At 43.4% G+C, this 17,485-nt stretch overlaps 1 protein-coding gene across 3 annotated transcripts in view; it reads right to left on the bottom strand.

Annotated features, from left to right (window-relative positions):
* Positions 1-17,485, bottom strand: part of LOC130123885 (membrane-associated phosphatidylinositol transfer protein 2-like) — a 75,814-nt gene that overhangs the window by 11,996 nt on the left and 46,333 nt on the right. The window contains exons 7-18 of one of the 3 annotated variants that reach the window (XM_056294994.1): positions 17,250-17,345; positions 12,412-12,516; positions 12,137-12,201; positions 10,018-10,262; positions 9,104-9,293; positions 8,410-8,529; positions 5,067-5,281; positions 4,777-4,952; positions 4,459-4,629; positions 3,189-3,341; positions 1,821-1,985; positions 559-849 (exon numbers count right to left, since the gene is read on the bottom strand). In XM_056294994.1, the coding sequence (XP_056150969.1) occupies positions 559-849; positions 1,821-1,985; positions 3,189-3,341; positions 4,459-4,629; positions 4,777-4,952; positions 5,067-5,281; positions 8,410-8,529; positions 9,104-9,293; positions 10,018-10,262; positions 12,137-12,201; positions 12,412-12,516; positions 17,250-17,345 (1,992 nt within the window). The remainder of the gene's footprint in view (positions 1-558; positions 850-1,820; positions 1,986-3,188; positions 3,342-4,458; positions 4,630-4,776; positions 4,953-5,066; positions 5,282-8,409; positions 8,530-9,103; positions 9,294-10,017; positions 10,263-12,136; positions 12,202-12,411; positions 12,517-17,249; positions 17,346-17,485) is intronic. The other 2 variants (XM_056293613.1, XM_056294197.1) reach the window with 2 other exon arrangements.

Below are 17,485 nucleotides of genomic sequence, written 5' to 3'. Positions count from 1 at the left end.
TAGGTTTTCTATCATGAACCACAATCAGTAGGTCCCAGCAGTTCTTCAGCTAAAAAGGCAAGGCAGCAATTCACCAGCAACACGCAGCATTGAAAAATGTGTCAAGAGGGAGGAAGAAGAACCTCATTAATGTTAGACAGTTAAGAGGAACCAGGATTAAACATTAACAGGAACAACCCAGTGTGGTTAATTGTATTAACATGGGTATGAAAGAAGATGGAAAATGGATTAGAGAGAATTAATTGTGATCAGATTAAATTCCTTAACCATTTTGGGGGCGGTCTATTCTGTCAGGCCCATGCAGTCATAGAGAGGACATGTTCACATAGACATGACCTGGACTTTAAAAATCATCCCTCCCCATAAGAAGCAAATAACTGAAAAATGAGTGAAAGGACCCATCAAAGCAGTGAGGTGGGGGAGGCCTTTTTCGAAGGAAGAAGCATTGAAGATATGGATTATGTTACAGTATTAACAGTATGAAAGAAGGGCATACAGAAGGAACTGCAGCCTCAAGCTTAATGAGACTCAATTTAGTCTCATCGCTTCAAATAGTACCTTGCTCCACTTCAGCCTGGGAGTCCAGTGAGACCAGGTCGGATATAGCATAGTCCAGGCCGGCTGACAGGTACCTCTCAAACTGCCGAGAGGGACCTTCACTAGCCTCTGCCACGAATTCGCCCACTAGATCATTTCCAGGATCTGTCTCTGGAGATCCTGGGACCTGGTTGCTCTCTGCTTTTCTACGGGACTTAGGAGGACTTCTCACGAAGAGTTTGTTTGGTGATGATAATGCAAGTTGGGACAAAAGGCTGAATTTTTTGAAGTTGTTTATTTGGCACGACTGGGCTATGGAAAAGAGGATAAAGCAAGAAACCACATGAAAATGACTGTCGGATGATGACAAAAAGGTGTATGACTGTCTAAAACAGTTTGAAATGATGTGATCTGCTCTGGTTGAAGCCAGGCTCCTTGGCAGAAAACAGTTGATCAAAAGTCACGTGAGGGTTCAGAGGTGAATTTCAGAGCTGGAAAAAAAATGTTAGTATTTGGTGAGGTAGTAGGGATGTAAAGGGATACTTGTGAGCAATTAATTGATGTCTTTATCTTAAATAAGTAAGCCTATAATCTTTCCATATAATTATCATATCATAAAATCCTCCAGGACCACGGATGCTTGCAGGGTTTTGTGTAAAGCATATTTAAAACAAATGGGTTAGAAACGCTATACAATTTTAAGTAAAACAGCAAATGAGGGGGTGACTTTTGAAGACAATCTTGCAATGAAAACAGCAGACAACTGGTTGTCCCAGCGAACACTGCAATAGGGTGTGGACAATGCAGGAATGTTTCAGTGAAACAAGTGTATGCATGCATTGCAAACATAAGATAAATGCAGCACTTGTTCTTTGCATTTACATACAGACAGTGAAAAAGAGTGAGACAGACATCCAGTGAAAGGTGGTTCTAAGCTCTTTCTTCTCCAGTTCATGTCTTGGGTTCTTTGAATTTCAATGGGTGACTGACAAAATACTCTTCGCTAGGTTCCAGTGTTAAATAGGACTACACAGAGCTTGCAAGTGAGTACAGCTGTCTGACTAGGCTGCTCCAGTCGAAGTGTGGGTTGTGTATATAGATTCATAGTAAGGGGAACTGACAGAAAGAGAGACGGGGGAAGAGGTCAGAAAGTGTGATGAAAGCGAAAAAAGAGAGAGAAAAAAAGATAGTATTGATAGAGAGAATGACGAAATAAAAAAAGTAGAAACAGTGCGTGGTGTGACTGGCAGAAGAGAGAGTGATTTCTTGATAACAACACTTACTGTTGGCTATGTTGGTAGCAGTGTAACTGTCTGCCATTCCTGAGACCTGGCTGGCAATGCTGACCTCACTGGCCCTCCGTAGGCCCCGGGAATGGGGGCCCGTTATGGGGGAGGAGGGATACGAACTGTCCATGAAGACACCACCATGAGACTGAACAACATCCGCTATTGAGCCGAAACAAGGAGATCCCATTAGACATAGACACAGGGAAGGGGAACTCACAACGATGAGGGAAAGGGAGACGAGGATTGGCGTTAATTGCAGCAGTCGGGAAATGAGACGGCAGGCACCACGGTTTCAGAGGGAATGTGAAACCACAAGTTTGCCATATCATGGCCAAAATTAGATTTTTGAAACAGACTGGGGTGGAAACGAAGCGGCTCCATGGATATGACAAAAAGTGAGTGGATGGAAAATGAAAAAAAAGAAGGTATCAAAATTGCCACAGTCAAGTCTATTTGTGTTTTTCATACAGTTAGCAATTTTCTAATGCACAGTGAAAATGCTATATTATTTCCATGTTAAACACAATTCTAAATTCACTTTAACAAATATAATAAAAACAGCTATACATTTATATAATCAGATGACCTCTGATCATTATGAGAAATGACTCAAAATCACATTGAAGATGTATAGGCAGGGTTTCTAGTTCTCTGCTCAAAGAACTTATCAAGCAAAACCACCTCTGTAACAGAAATCACTTGCTCTTTAAAATTCAGACAAAAGACACAACAGTCCTCTAATTATAACAATAACGTTTCCCAACCTCCTTGGACTTATTGGAAATGATGCAGACACACCGAAACCCTGCTTTCAAAATCACAGCACAAATGCCAGCATCCTCCAAACATTGGAGAGGACACGAATAAGTGATGGCAATGGCAAAAACGCAACACCACAACAACAGATGCTTTTGTGAATTTTTTCACAGCATTTCCATAGCATGATGTAATCTTGCAGTCCCATTTGAGTTCCATTTCTGACCAGAATTCAAGGAGACACAGAATGTGCGCAGGATATTTACACCAGTGTATATGTTGGATCGGACCGGATTCTGCAGGATGGAGAATAGAGAGTGGACCGAGAGAGGGGGAGAGATATGATCCCAGGTTTGACTGTGGCTGTAGGCTGAGGCTGTCATACAACCAGCCATGGCAATGCTCTGAATAAGACACACAACACAAAGTGCCAGATATAAAATCTGAGTATCTTGGATGTTACAACAAGAAGGATGCAAAAGATTGGGGGGGGGGGCACAAACACACACACAGACACACACAGACACGCAGCCAGACAGACACGCATGCACACACGCAGTGAAAGGAACAGGGCAGAGGTGCAGATGAATGGGAGAGGCTACACACACTCCAGAGTGGCGGGTGTGGCTTTGAGGCAGCCCTCCTGCCAGTTTAGCACAGGCACAGGGATGCAGGTCTCGCTGATGGTCTCCTGACAGCGGAGGGACAGTGGAGGCCCACTATCGAGTACGAGCTGAGCGTTGCTCTGGACTGTCTCCACTAGAGAGGGGAGGTGGAGGAGCACGGGGCATGGAGGGGGGTAAAGATCAAGGGGAGTTGAGAGGACAGGGAGCCAGGTGTGCAGAAATGGGGACAGGAGGCCAAAGAGAAAAGATAGGGAAAAAAAAGACAAGGGAAGACACGAAAACATGTGAAGCAATAACAAGAACAACTGAACGTGAGACAAGAGAACAGAGTCAAGCCCTTAGTGTAGCCCACTTCCTCAGTTAAAATGCACGTTAGTTGGTAAACTAGGAGTCAAAGCGAAGGAAAGGTATATTAACACTCTTCTAGGTTTTTCATCCACTGAAGCTCACCGATAGCTCTTACTCATGATAAATTCTGCTCTATCTAAACTGATTGAGGACCCTGAATTTAACTTTTAAAGTTAATCAATATTTAAACAGTGTTAATTAGTTATGCTATGTAGACCTGAGGATATCTGATGACAGCTCATTTGTTGGCAAAAAAATAATCACTTCTCTGAACCTCATATATCAAAATCAAGCCCTGTGGTCATTCAAGAAAAAACATGTTTCAACGGTTATTTAATTCTTGTGTATCTCTTCTCTGTGCCTACAGCTGACACTCATTTCTAGTTTCTCTTACTTAACTATTTCTTGATCAGGTGTATAAAGAGAGTATAGTGGAGGGGGGGGCAGGCTCAGGATCTAAGGGTTACTCTACCAAAATGATCATTCCAAACAGAAACAAGCAGCAGGACTATGACCACACAGATGAATAAATTGCTTCACAGAAGAACTGAGGCTAAAACAGTAGAAAAATTATTCATTTTTCTTTGTGGAGAAGCTTTTTCCATGTGTGTGGGGGACTCCAAAAGTACAATTAACACATTTGAAAAGGTATATGTGCCCCCCCATTCACTCATGAAAAACAGGGGAAAGTTAATTAGAACCAGTTGTGTCAATTTCTATAGTCTCTAGTTGTTAGGAGGACAGTTAGAAAGTTATCAGGCACCACTTTTTGTATATGGCTTTTGCATTTGTGTCTCTGCATGTGAATTGGTGATACTATATGAATGCTTCTAGTCTGTGATCGGCTGTCTGATGATTAGTGGGATTGGGTCCTGTCTACCAGCACAGTGCAGAGAGCTCACCCAATAGAGCTGAGTTGCCATCTCCCAGGGGAAAGCGCTGGTAGCGGGGCACATTGAAAGGAGGCAAGAGGTGAAACTTTTTCTCCAAGAGGGGCTCCAGACGAGAGGCTGAGGGATCGGCTGGGTGGAACAGGTTATAGACCTGTTGGCAGGCTGGTCGAAGCTGGGCCACTAAGGAGAGACAAAGAGCACAAAGCCATGAACAGGATCAGGAAATAAGCTCTATCCCAAGCCATAACTTAAATAACCTGGCCAGAATTTGGAAAAACAAACAAACAAACAAAACGTTAGGCATGTCCTCTTTTCTATGTGGCTCACCATCCAGTACAGGAATGACAGTCTTCCTCAGGGCGAGCACTAAGCCCAGTGGAGAGCCGAACAGAAAGAAGTCGGACACCTCAAAGTCAAACTTCCCTAAGGAGCCTCCATCCAGCATGGTGCTACTGCTGGATCTACGTGAGGTTGGGTCATTGCGCAGGACACTGGAGTGCAAGCTGAAAGGACACCACAAAAAATGTATTCGCTCACAGGGAACAATTGCCAAAATGTATGAGCATCAGTGTAAATCATTACACACATACTAGGCTACTTTTTCTATGAGGACACACCTGGACAAGAAGGCTTGGTGTTGTTTTATAGTGTCCAGCTCGTAGGTGGAGGAGTCACTCCTCTTGCGTGGTAGCTGTCTCTTGGTGTCATCAGCTGTGCAGCAGCGGGGAATGTCAATGTTACTGCGACTGAGGTGGCGGCTTCCCTCCAGGTTTGGAGAAGCTGAACCATGCCCACTGTTGATAACGATGCCAGGAGAGAGAAGGTCCTGGTCCTATAGGGTTGAAACCAAGGGATGGTTTTTACTGTAGAGCAGTGACGGCTGGCCAGTACAGGGCACTGGGGTGCTGCCCCCTTCAAATATCAAGAGATGAAAATCTACTTAAACAGGTTAAATATAATTTAGTTGTATAATGCAAATAATATGAAATAAAAGTGTTTTTCAGTCTGTGAGCGCCTGTCAGCAGCCATTAAATATTGGTTCCAAATGGTATTTGGTTGATTTCTGTCTGAATACATATAATTCCTGGGTGAGGGGCACCAGCCAAACAATACCTTATGTAAGCCCTCAAACTTTTGGCAAGCAGGTGACCTGAGGCTGCTGTCTAATTGGGGTTTTTTTCTTTCAGATTTTCCACTGGCCGCAGTTCTGTGCGCCCAAAACCCTCCCACTTTTATTGGCAGCGAATTGGTATTGTTTTAATGTTTTTTAATAATAATAACAATACATTTTATTTATGGGCGCCTTTCAGAAGACTCAAGGACGCCTTACAGAACACAGTAAAAAAATAAGCAGCACTGTATCAGACAGCATAGAATCAGAACAAAGCAGGGTAGACAATAAAAAGTTAATACAACAGATAAGTATAAAATCAACATCTGCACAAAACTCAATGAAGCGTGGATCAGACTGAATATGCCAGTTTGAAAAGGTACGCTTTGAAATGGGATTTGAAGGTTGAGAGAGAGTCAATGTTGCGAATCTTGTGGGAGAGAGTTCCATACGCGGGGGGCAGAATGACTGAAGGCTTTAGTCCCCATGGTAGTCAAGAGGGCCGATAGTGTAGTGAGTTGGAGAGCAGAAGAGGATCTGAGAGTGCGGGAGGGGGTGTGGATATGAAGGAGTTCGGAAAGATATGAAGGAGCTAAGTTATTAAGGGCCTTAAAGGTGAGGAGCAGGATCTTGAAGTCAATACGGTATTTAACAGGAAGCCAATGGAGTTGCTGAAGAACAGGAGTGATATGATCTATGGAAGAAGTTCTGGTAATGATACGGGCAGCTGAATTCTGGACCAATTGAAGCTTATGAAGACACTTGAGCGGAAGACCAAAGAGGATAGAATTACAGTAGTCAATATGGGATGTAACCAGGGTGTAAGTGAGTATGGCTGTGCTTTTAGGTGTAAGTGACGGCCGAAGACGATTAACATTGTGTAGGTGGAAGTATGCAGACTGAGTAACATTGTTGATGTGGGCTTCAAAAGATAATGTGCTGTCCAGGATGACACCCAGACTCTTAACTTGAGGCGATGGAGGAACTATAGAATCGTCAATAGTAAGAGAAAAACTATCAGTTTTGGCCAAAGTAGATTTAGTGCCAACTAGGAGGACCTCAGTTTTATCACTATTAAGTTTGAGGAATTGGTATGAAAACCAGGATTTAATTTCTAGTAAGCACTCAGAAAGGGAAGTGGGCAGAAGAGTGGAGGTAGGTTTGGTGGATAGATAAAGCTGGGTGTCATCCACGTAGCAGTGAAATTGGATGCCAAATTTCCTGAAATTGTGGCCAAGAGGTAGTAGGTAAATAATAAATAGGAGGGGTCCCAATACAGAGCCCTGGGGAACACCGGTAGTAACAGGAAAGGGCTGAGATCTCAAAATTTTAAGTTTTAATTTTTAAGAGAGATATGATCTAAACCAGTCAAGGGGGTGCCAGTCATTCCAATGGAAGCTAATCTTTCTAGGAGGATGTTGTGTGAGATGGTATCAAAGGCTGCACTCAGATCAAGGAGCACAAGTATGGTTAAGAGCCCAGTGTCAGCTGCCATCAAAAGATCATTAGTGATTTTCACCAATGCTGTCTCCGTACTATGCATGGAGCAAAAACCATACTGGAATTGTTCAAACAGATTGTTGTTAGTCAAGTGAGCGTGTACCTGAGATGCGACTGTTCTTTCAAGTGTTTTAGAAAGAAATGGTAAATTTGAGATTGGGCGAAAATTATTCAAATTGTTGGGGTCTGCACCAGGTTTCTTGAGTATTGGAGTTATTGCAGCTGTTTTGAGAGATGAGGGAACAAGACCAGAGGTAAGGGAGGAATGTATGATATCATTTATTAAAGAGGATAGAGAAGGTAGACAGGCTTTTACTAAATGAGTAGGAAGGGGTCTAACTGACAGGTAGATGATTTGGATTTGCGAATATGACCAGATATTTCTGCAACAGTTGGGAGTTTAAAACTAGATAGTGAAGAAGAGAGGGGAACATAGAAGGGTGAATAAGATGCACTGTATGCAGTATTGTTTGACAAGGTGAATTGCTGATGAATATTTTCAATTTTGGCATTAAAAAAGGTCATGAAAGCATTACATTGAGCAACTGAATACAGGTGAGGTGCGAGAGTGTCTGGTGGTCATAAAATATTGTTTACCATGGAAAACAGGGTTCTAGTGTTCCCTTCGCCTGATCTAATTAAATTTGCATAATAAGACGATTTAACTGTGGACAGAGCCTCCTTATAATGAAGTATGTGGTCATTATACATGTCTTTATGAACACCTGCACTACGCCAGCTTTAAACTGGCATAATGCAGGTGTAAACCAAGGGGCAGAGTGGGTAAAGGAAACAGGGCGGGTTTGTAAAGGAGCGAGATTGTTTGAAATACTATAAAGGCCATCGTTGTAATGAGAGACCAGTTCGTCTGGGATGGATAAATTGTCTTTGCTGGGGAGGTTATCAATTTCACTAGTGAGAGCAGATAAATCAATATCCAATATTTGATCTAATGTGATTGGACAATTCTCGTGGCTGTCAATCATGTTCACACCCACCACGATGCCTCGTCTCAACTGTCAACAATCCACCATCTACGAACCCTGATAAAAATCTATACGCAACATTGTCCTTAATAACTCTGTGACTGTGTGGACATTAAAGCAGCTGTCAGATGTGCTGTGCCAAGGTAATTTGCGCCCCCTCCCCAAACATTTTTAGCACCAGCCGCCCCTGCTGTAGAGCAAACCATACTCCCGGATGATGTCCTTCTTGGAGGCGGGGAACAACAGTTAAGAGTATGGTCTCATTTCAGCTGAATCATTCGAAAAGGGTGTTGGTATTGCATTTTTTTTTTTGGTTTTTTTTTTTAGATGGACATTGAGAGTGCTGTGTGTTTTGCAGCTCACCTGCACACTCACAATACTGCCCCTACGGCTGCTGTTCTGGCTTTCATTTACTGTCTGGTTGCTGCTGCACAGAGCATCAAACCCTAGGATGCCTCCAACACAGTCCCCGATTAGGCATACCTACAAAAGTCATGGATCAGAGATAAAGGTGTGATTAGATAAATTAGACATTACATTGCTGACATAGATAATGCGGGCTGAAATTCTTCTTGAATATTTAAACTTTAATTGCCTAATGAAACAGTCAAACAGTGCAGTAAAAACACCTCAGCCAATGAATGAGGTTAAAAGGTCAGACTTTTAATTAATTATATATTGGTTTTTTTTACTCTTTTTTTTTTTTTGCATTTTCCGCCTTTGTTGGGAACTGGTACAGAGAGAGAGCGGAAAGGCAGGGGAGAGAGAGGGGATGACATGCAGCAAAGGGCCCGGGCCAGATTCGAACCCAGGCCGATAAGGACTCAGCCTTACGTGGCACGTGCTCTACAAGGTGAGCCACCGGGGAGCCCCCAGACATCATCTTTTTAACATAAAATCGACAATTTCTACAATACTAAAGACCAACTGAACTGTGATACTGTGGTTATGTGCATTTCTGGGACCAAATGCATAAACAGAACTCCACTAGATTTGCACATCCAAAATACCGCAATCAGAGTATAATTTTGTAAATACATCAAGGGCAGTAGCTCACCTGACCAGAGAAGGCTGCTCCATCCAGAGACCTGATGAAGTCGGTGTACACCTGGTTGGCCCTAACAATGACTGTGGCCACAGCCTCCTGGTACTGTGGAGCAGATGTGGCCAGGAGAGGCAAGGCTGCCAAGGGGATGTGGTCTTGGCTGCTGGACAGACACCCCTCATCATAGCTATATGGACTCAGGCTGCCACCAAAATCACAGGTGAAGAAAATGATCTCATCTTTCCTTTTTTTCCATCTTCAGCTTAGTTTAAAGGGAAACAATTCGGATTTTCAACATCATTTCTCTATAACACTCCATTAGCAGCAATAATACTGAGCAGTCTTTTGCATGTCTCTGAAATGCCACTGAAATTGTGTGGAAAAGTGTCCACCAACGACATCACTGGCGAACAACGCGTGAAATGTCATCTGTATGTGGCATTCAGCAGCATTTGCAACAACAGTTGTATGTAGCATTGTTATTTGCATTTTCTTATAGAATGTACCCTATTTTGATGTAGCCCACCGAAGGTAGCAGCAAACCAGGAAGTAAATACTGTAGTTTTCACATTTACAGATTGTCTGTCAGTCACTGGCTGGCACTTTTCTGCACAATTTCAGCGGTATTTCAGAGACACACAGAAGACCGCTCAGTATGATGGCTGAAAATGGTGTGATCTCTCCAACATAAAAATAGAGATAATGTTGAAAATAGCAATTGTTTCCCTATAATGTCACAATGTTTACTTGTTACCAAAGTAAAGAAAGAGGTGCTAGTGTCACACCACACACCAGTCTTTGCCAGGGGCAGGTAATGGCAGCATACACAAAGCAAGGAGTGTTTACATCAGAAATGCTGATTAGTTATTGTGCCTACGTTAGTAAATGTTTGTGTATGCAAAGTGAGTCTGCACATGCATCCTTACTTAGACACCAGGGAGAAGGCCTCAGCACAGATGGCAGGGCATGGCACCAAGCGGATGGCAATGCGACCCAGAGCAGCAGGATAGTGGACACGCATTACAGTTTCAAATGCCGAACTGATGGTATTGACATCAGCCTGCTTGCTGTTCTGGTCCCCTCCGCCTGTATCCAGGATGTTCCCACCATGGAGGACCAAGATTAGCACATGGATCTTGGAGGGCTGTAAACACTGCTGGGATGAGCCATCCTGAGAAAGGGAAATTAAGGATGTATTAAGATGACCACTGAAAACACGCTTGATGAATAACCGAAATTACACAGTTGTAAGGCTAATGTATTTGCAAGGCTCAGCGTTTTCGGTTTTTATTTTTCAAAGCCATCCAGCATGCCGAATTTTGCCATAAGAGGACACTGTTATATAACCTCAAACGAACAGGAACAACTTTTGGATCCGTGGAAACATAAAATCCGGGTGAAAATCTGGGTATTTTTCGGTGAAAATCAGTAAAAACCGAAAACGCTGAGCCTTGTGTATTTGTGTGTGTGTCAGATTGGTGTACCATGGCTTCTGATCATCCCAGCACTTTGCATATGTGTCTTTCTTTTCAAATATGCATCAAAGTGTTTGTTTGCATTAACTTAAATGAAATGGTTGTGAGTCATAACCCTTTCAAATCTACCCAGCATGCTTAATCACTCTTCCTTCAAACACCTAGAACAGGACAGAGAACAAGAAAGGGGAACAGAACACAGCTAACCACTGTCTCACCAGCAGTCAATAACAATCAGTAGAAACAAGTCAGTGACAATGCTTCAGATCAATACACAGTTAAATCAAGTCACATTAAATAGAGGAACAAAATGTGCAGTTTTGCCATCTTTTACCCAAAAAAGTTATATGCAAGACTCCACATTTTTTTTACAATAGCACTATGCACTCCACGTCACAACTACAGGTACAGGGAGGTTTCACATGGGATAATGAGGTTTGAGGAGCAGAGATGGGTTGGGCTGGGGCAATGGTAGGGCAATTAGTACTGGGTCAATTCAGGGGGTCTCTGTGGAGCCACTTTAGCCCACAGTGCAATGGCGCCAGGAAGTTTACTTACTGACTGATGCCTGGTTACGGTGATGGTGGGAATGGCAGAGCTATCGGCTTGGCCACTAACAGAGCCACGCATCTGAACACAAGAGGACAGAGAGGCTGAGGGAGAGAAACCCTTCTCCAATCCCCCAAACCAAACTGCCTGATGCAGAACACAAGGTTCCGTTTGCTGTCCTGCGTTACATGACTGAAAAACTTTTCTAACATTTGATTTTTTTTTAACTATAAGTTCTGCAACCATCTTACTGTAAAAGTTTTCATTGTATTACATGCCTGTCTGACTGTGCTTTTCACAGACTGCAGGAAGTACAGTAATCACCTCTTGCATAAGACTATGGGGGACCTCGTAAAAAATTAAATTAAATAAGCGTCACACACGCCGTTGGGTCCTGAAATCCTTGGGGTGCAGTTTTCTCTAGTACCTTCTCCAAGGGTTTTTTTTTTTTGGGGGGGATTTTTTTCCCTCCCCTTTTCTCCCCAACAGTATCTGGTCAATTACCGCACTCTTCCGAGCCGTCCCGGTTATTGCTCCACCCCCTCTGCTGATCTGGGGAGGGCTGCAGACTACCACATGCCTCCTTTGATACATGTGGAGTCGCCAGCAACTTCTTTTCACCAGACAGTGAGGAGTTTCACCAGGGGGATGTAGCACATGGAAGGATCACGCTATTCCCGTCAGTTCCCCCTCCCCCCTGAACAGGTGCCCGACCGACCAGAGGAGGCGCTAGTGCAGCAACCAGGACACATACCCACATTGGGCTCCCCACCCACAGACACGGCCAATTGTGTCTGTAGGGACATCCGACCAAGCCAGAGGTAACATGGGGATTCGAACCAGCGATCCCCATGTTGATAGGCAACGGAGTAGACCGCCACAACACCCGGATGCCCATTCCAAGGTTTTTTATTCCCACACAATGTACCACGGCGTAGACGCAGTAGGTTTAGCTGAACCAGCCCAGTAAGTGAGGACTGCATGTTTAGTAGATGCATTCTCGAGAGTCTGAGACACCAACCTCATCCAGTCTTTCCGCAATGGCTTCCCTTTCATAGTCCGCTGCCATTTCCTTATACAATTCACCTGCACACGCACGCCAGCACGCACGCACGCACGCACGCACGCACGCACGCACGCACGCACGCACGCACGCACGCACGCACGCACGCACACACACACACACACACACACACACACACACACACACACACACAGAGGACACATAGAAAATGCTTAACAAGAAATGAGGCAGCTTGATCTAACACTGCGGGATACTCTTGTCCTCTGACATACCAGAATTTCCCTCCGTGTCTGCAGCCTCGATCTTGTCCATGAGGTCGTTGGAGTTCCACTTGGCTATCTCCTTAGGGAAGACTTCCTCGTTGTCTGAGAGGTCCTCTGGTAAGAGCAACAGGGAATCCTTTAAGTCAGTATAATAATGTTCAAGCATCACAGCTTCAAGTATCATGTGAAAAAAGTTAAGCTGAAAACAGACATATTGAAAAATAAGTCTCTTTTTAAAATCATGTGGGACAGACTCAGATGCATAGGACCTTTTTAGTGACGTCCATACACAAGCGTCAGTGAACTCAACACATCACACCAATTTCTTTAATGACGTCAGCCAAAATTTCATCTGCATGTTTTATAGTACTGTCGTTTGTTCTGTGAAATAACTAACCCTAATCCAATACACAAACAGCATCTCAGTCTAATTAACTCAAACCCGACTGTTAAACTCACAAACTGCATAAATAGTTTGCTGATATTACCAAAGCTGCTACTAACACAAAATTGCAACTTTATGCAGTTTTTTTTGCTCACTTTTGTATGTTCCACATTGTAATTATGGCAGATAGTGTACTACAATAGAACCATATTAAAAAGGCTGATTTATAGCATCTCGCAGCTTTGTCAGATTTTAAATAAGCCTATCTTCGCTTGAACAAAGTGAACTCCATACGAAATAACAGAACTAAAATTCAATCTACTACTACTACTACTACTATTTTTGGCTGCTCCCGTTAGGGGTCGCCACAGCAGATCATCTGTTTCCATTTCTTCCTTTCTTCTGCATCTTCCTCTGTCATGCCAGCCATCTGCATGTCCCCTCTCACCACATCCATAAACCTCCTCTTTGGCCTTCCTCTTTTCCTCTTCCCTGACAGCTCCATATTCAGCATCCTTCTCCCAATATACCCAGCATCTCTCCTCCACACATGTCCAAGCCATCTCAATCTTGCCTCTCTTGCTTTGTCTCCAAACCGTCCAACCTGAATTGTCTCTCTAATATAATAATATAAACTCTAATATACGTATACTCGTTCATAATCCTGTCCTTCTTTGTCACTCCCAATGAAAATCTTAGCATCTTCAACTCTGCCACCTCCAGCTCCGCCTCCTGTCTTTTCGTCAGTGCCACTGTCTCCAAATCATATAACATAGCTGGTATACAAACATCTTGTAAACCTTCCCTTTAACTCTTACTGGTACTCTTCTGTTGTAAATCACTCCTAACACTCTTCTCCACCCACTCCACCCTGCCTGCACTCTCTTCTGTACTCTCTGTGACTTTGAACAGTTGACCTAAAGTATTTAAACTCATACGCCTTCGTCACCTCTTCTCCTTGCATCCTGACCATTCCACTGTCCTCCCTCTCATTCACACATATGCATTCCATCTTGCTCCTACTGACTTTCATTCCTCTTCTCTCCAGTGCATACCTCCACCTCTCCAGGCGCTCCTCAACCTGCACCCTACTCTCACTACAGATCACAATGTCATCTGCAAACATCATAGTCCATGGAGACTCCTGCCTGATCTCTTCCATCAACGTGTCCATCACCATTGCAAACAAGCAAACAAAGAATTGAAATTCAATAGTTGCCATAATTCTGGTTTTAAAACAAACGTCTCTTCACAGTTTTGACTGACTGAATTTTACTTATAATGTACATGCAGTAAATTCTCAACAAATAGGATTTATGAGTGGCCTATTTGACTGGACTAAAAGAAAGGCTCAGTATTTTTACAAGCTAATGCCACAATCAAAACCTTGATCGACAATCATGCTCCATTTCAAGGCATTCAACATTTATCTTGCCAGTGTCTTTGTTTCTAAGAAAATGGTACCATCCATCTTTGGACATTCATCTGTGCAAGTGAATGTGTAATTTATCAGCAGCTCAACGTCGCATGCAAAAGCCATGGCTTTCTATTTAACTTTCACGAGAAGTGACTGTGGGAATGAGTTATTATGCCAATTTCTATTACAGAAAAACAGCACAATTTTTTTTTATTAATATCACAAGAAGGGGGCTCATTTCTTAGCAACAGAAAAAGCTCTTAAAAATCCCCGACAGACCATTAAATTAGCTCAGCAAATTTAGTTGCAATATTTTTTCTTGTCTTTTCTTGACATTGGTTTTTTTTCTCACTTGAGCCATTTTCTAAATGAGAAGGGCAATTAATGTGGAATAAACTGTAGAAAAGCTCATTTTAAAAGTTTAGAGCTCTTTTGAAATTTGAATTTCTAACTCAGGCCACTGAACATTGACTCGACTTCTTTCAACTCGTCCTCCAACGTGAGGTGAGAGGTCACAGCTTTACTTGCCAACTTGAAGATTATGTGCAATTTTAAAGAATGGGTAATTCTGAAAAACTAGTATCATTTAGAATGTATGCTTAAAAAATAATATATGTATATATATATATATATAGAGAGAGAGAGAGAGAGAGAGAGAGAGAGAGAGAGAGAGAGAGAGAGAGAGAGAGAGAGAGAGAGAGAGAGAGAGAGAGCGTTTTTTTCCGAAACCGACAATGGTGTTGTTATAAGTGCTCAACTAATGAGTGGAATATCAATACAGCTACAGGGGGGAAAAAAGTTTTAATACATAGCAGTACAGGCCTGTTTCGTGCGTCGCGCGCTCGCCAGCTGCTAATGCGGTTCAACAAAGAATAATAGTTTACGTTGCCCAGCGCCACACCCCTATTTTTGGTTGGTCAGCAACCAATCAGATAAGGAATCGTCTGAACGTTTGTATCTGTATTGATATGTATATATATATCGTTTTTTTGTGTGGCTTTCCCCCGTTTTCTTCCCAATTGTATCCGGCCAATTACCCCACTCTTCCGAGCCATCCCGGTCGCTGCTCCACTCCCTCTGCCTACCCAGGGAGGGCTGCAGACTACCACTTGTCTCCTCCTATATATGTGGAGTCGCCAGCCACTTCTTTTCACCTGACAGTGAGGAGTTTCGCTAGGGGGACGTAGCGCGTGGGAGGATCACGCTATTCCCCCCAGTTCCCCCTCCCCCCTGATCAGGCAACCCGACCGACCAGAGGAGGCGCTAGTGCAGCAACCAGGACACATACCCGCACGCGGCTTCCCACCTGCAGACAGCCAACTGTGTCTGTAGGGATGCCCGACCAAGCTGGAGGTAACACGGGGATTCGAACCAGCGATCCCCGTGTTAGTAGGCAACGGAATAGACCGCCACGCTACCTGGATGCCCAGTCTTGGTTTTCTCAAGAGCGTACATGAAAATCTCATCTGCTACACAAGATAGGGTGAATCTATCATCAGTAAAAGAACCACTTGGCCACGTCTCTCTCTCTCATGTTATAGAGCGCCAACGTAGGAGGACCATAAACACAGTCCAACTTCTCAAAATTTTTTCCGATTTTTCATTTTCTCCCAGTTTAGTTGCCAATCGATCCCTATTTTTAGTTCAAACACCCACCCCTGTACTGCATGCGTTTGCTAACTGCATCTCTCCGGCCGGCAGTCTCGAAGGAGACCCCTCCCCACTTTCGTAACAAGGTGAATCCAGGCCGACCCACTGCTTTTTCCCCCACACACGGAGACGCATTCATGTGACGAACACAAGCCGACTCCGCCCCCCTCCCGAAGACAGCGTTCCCAATTATTGCTGCTTCAAGTCCGGCCATAGTCGGACCTGACAAGACCGAGGCGCGAACTCCTGCCCCCAGTGGGCAACTGCATCGACACAACTTCTCAAGATTGAAATACAGTATGAAATGCAACCCCAGTCATGCGACTTCAGTCTCATGTTTGATTTCCTTTTCTGCTGCTGCATTCATTCTGTTCATGCAGACACCAGAGTGCCTCTTTCACTCTACACGTGTCGTACCTGAGGAAATCCCTGCTACTTTAGATGTTGTACACTTAATCTATTCGCGGCAACAAAACAATTTCGGCAAACAAAGAAGGCTGCATAAAACCCCTGTAAATCAGAAAATAATCATAAGGATGTTTGTGAGGCATAACAGTAACCACTAAAACAGTTGTCACTGAGTGAGATGGTGGATCTAGACCGTAGCAATGATGAAACCAAAATCGTGAGTTTCATGAAGTCCAGAAGAAGACTCAGATGTAATGCACAAATATAATGCACTTCTACTTACAATGCAACCACCACACAACCACTTAATTAATATAGACTTAAATACTGGAAAATACAACCAAGTAGCTCAAGAAAATAAATTTCAGTGGATATTATAATGAATTCTCTTGATGTTGTTCATATGCAAAGTTTTATTCCACTTGAGACAGAGACAAAGACTACGACTTAATCAGTATACCTGAGAGAAAGAAGACACACACATGACTTTATTCATTATCAGAAGTTAAGAAAATATCCTTCCGCACATTTAGTGGCACACTGTTTCATAGATTCGCTTGCGACATGGGCATATTGAGTTGTAAAGGGGTCAAATACTGTGACATGGACTTGTGTGTGACACCAATAAAAGGGAAAGGAGAAAGTGTGAATGATGATGGGTGGTGTTCAGGAAGAGACAGGTGTGGATGACTATGATTTCTGAACTTGAATTCTGGAAAAGTTAGTCGGCCTGTGTCCTCGTCCTGGCCTGTCCAACACAGAGCCTGAGTGTCGCACCGCACCCATCTAATTCAGCTGCAGGCCCAAAGCATGCTGGGTATCAGGGAAGCTTAAGAACTGATCTGTGATTAAAGAGACGCATGCAGAGTCAGGGGAGAAAGGAGCACTCAGGGTTTCTTTTTTTTTCCTCCGTGGCTGAAAACATTTAAAATGTCTAATGGTCAAACTATCTTAAGCACTCTGGTAGAAAATCAAAATGGTGGTTACCATAAGCATCGAAGAACTCCTCATCTGAGCTATCTTCCGAGTCTCGCGCTATGCTCTGCATCCTCCACTCAGAAATGCTGTGACGTGATGGGCTCACTGAAACACACAACGGCAGGATTGAAAAGAATTGCTGTTATTTTTGGGACACATGCATCAGTCACACACACACGCGCACACACAAAAACACTCTCTACTACAAAGACAAATTGCATATATATATATATATATATATATAT

The sequence above is a fragment of the Lampris incognitus genome, chromosome 1 (assembly GCF_029633865.1).
Source record: "Lampris incognitus isolate fLamInc1 chromosome 1, fLamInc1.hap2, whole genome shotgun sequence".
Classification (NCBI taxonomy): Eukaryota; Metazoa; Chordata; class Actinopteri; order Lampriformes; family Lampridae; genus Lampris; species Lampris incognitus.
Note: the sequence above shows the minus strand (reverse complement) of the source record. Positions and strands in the feature narration are given on the sequence as shown.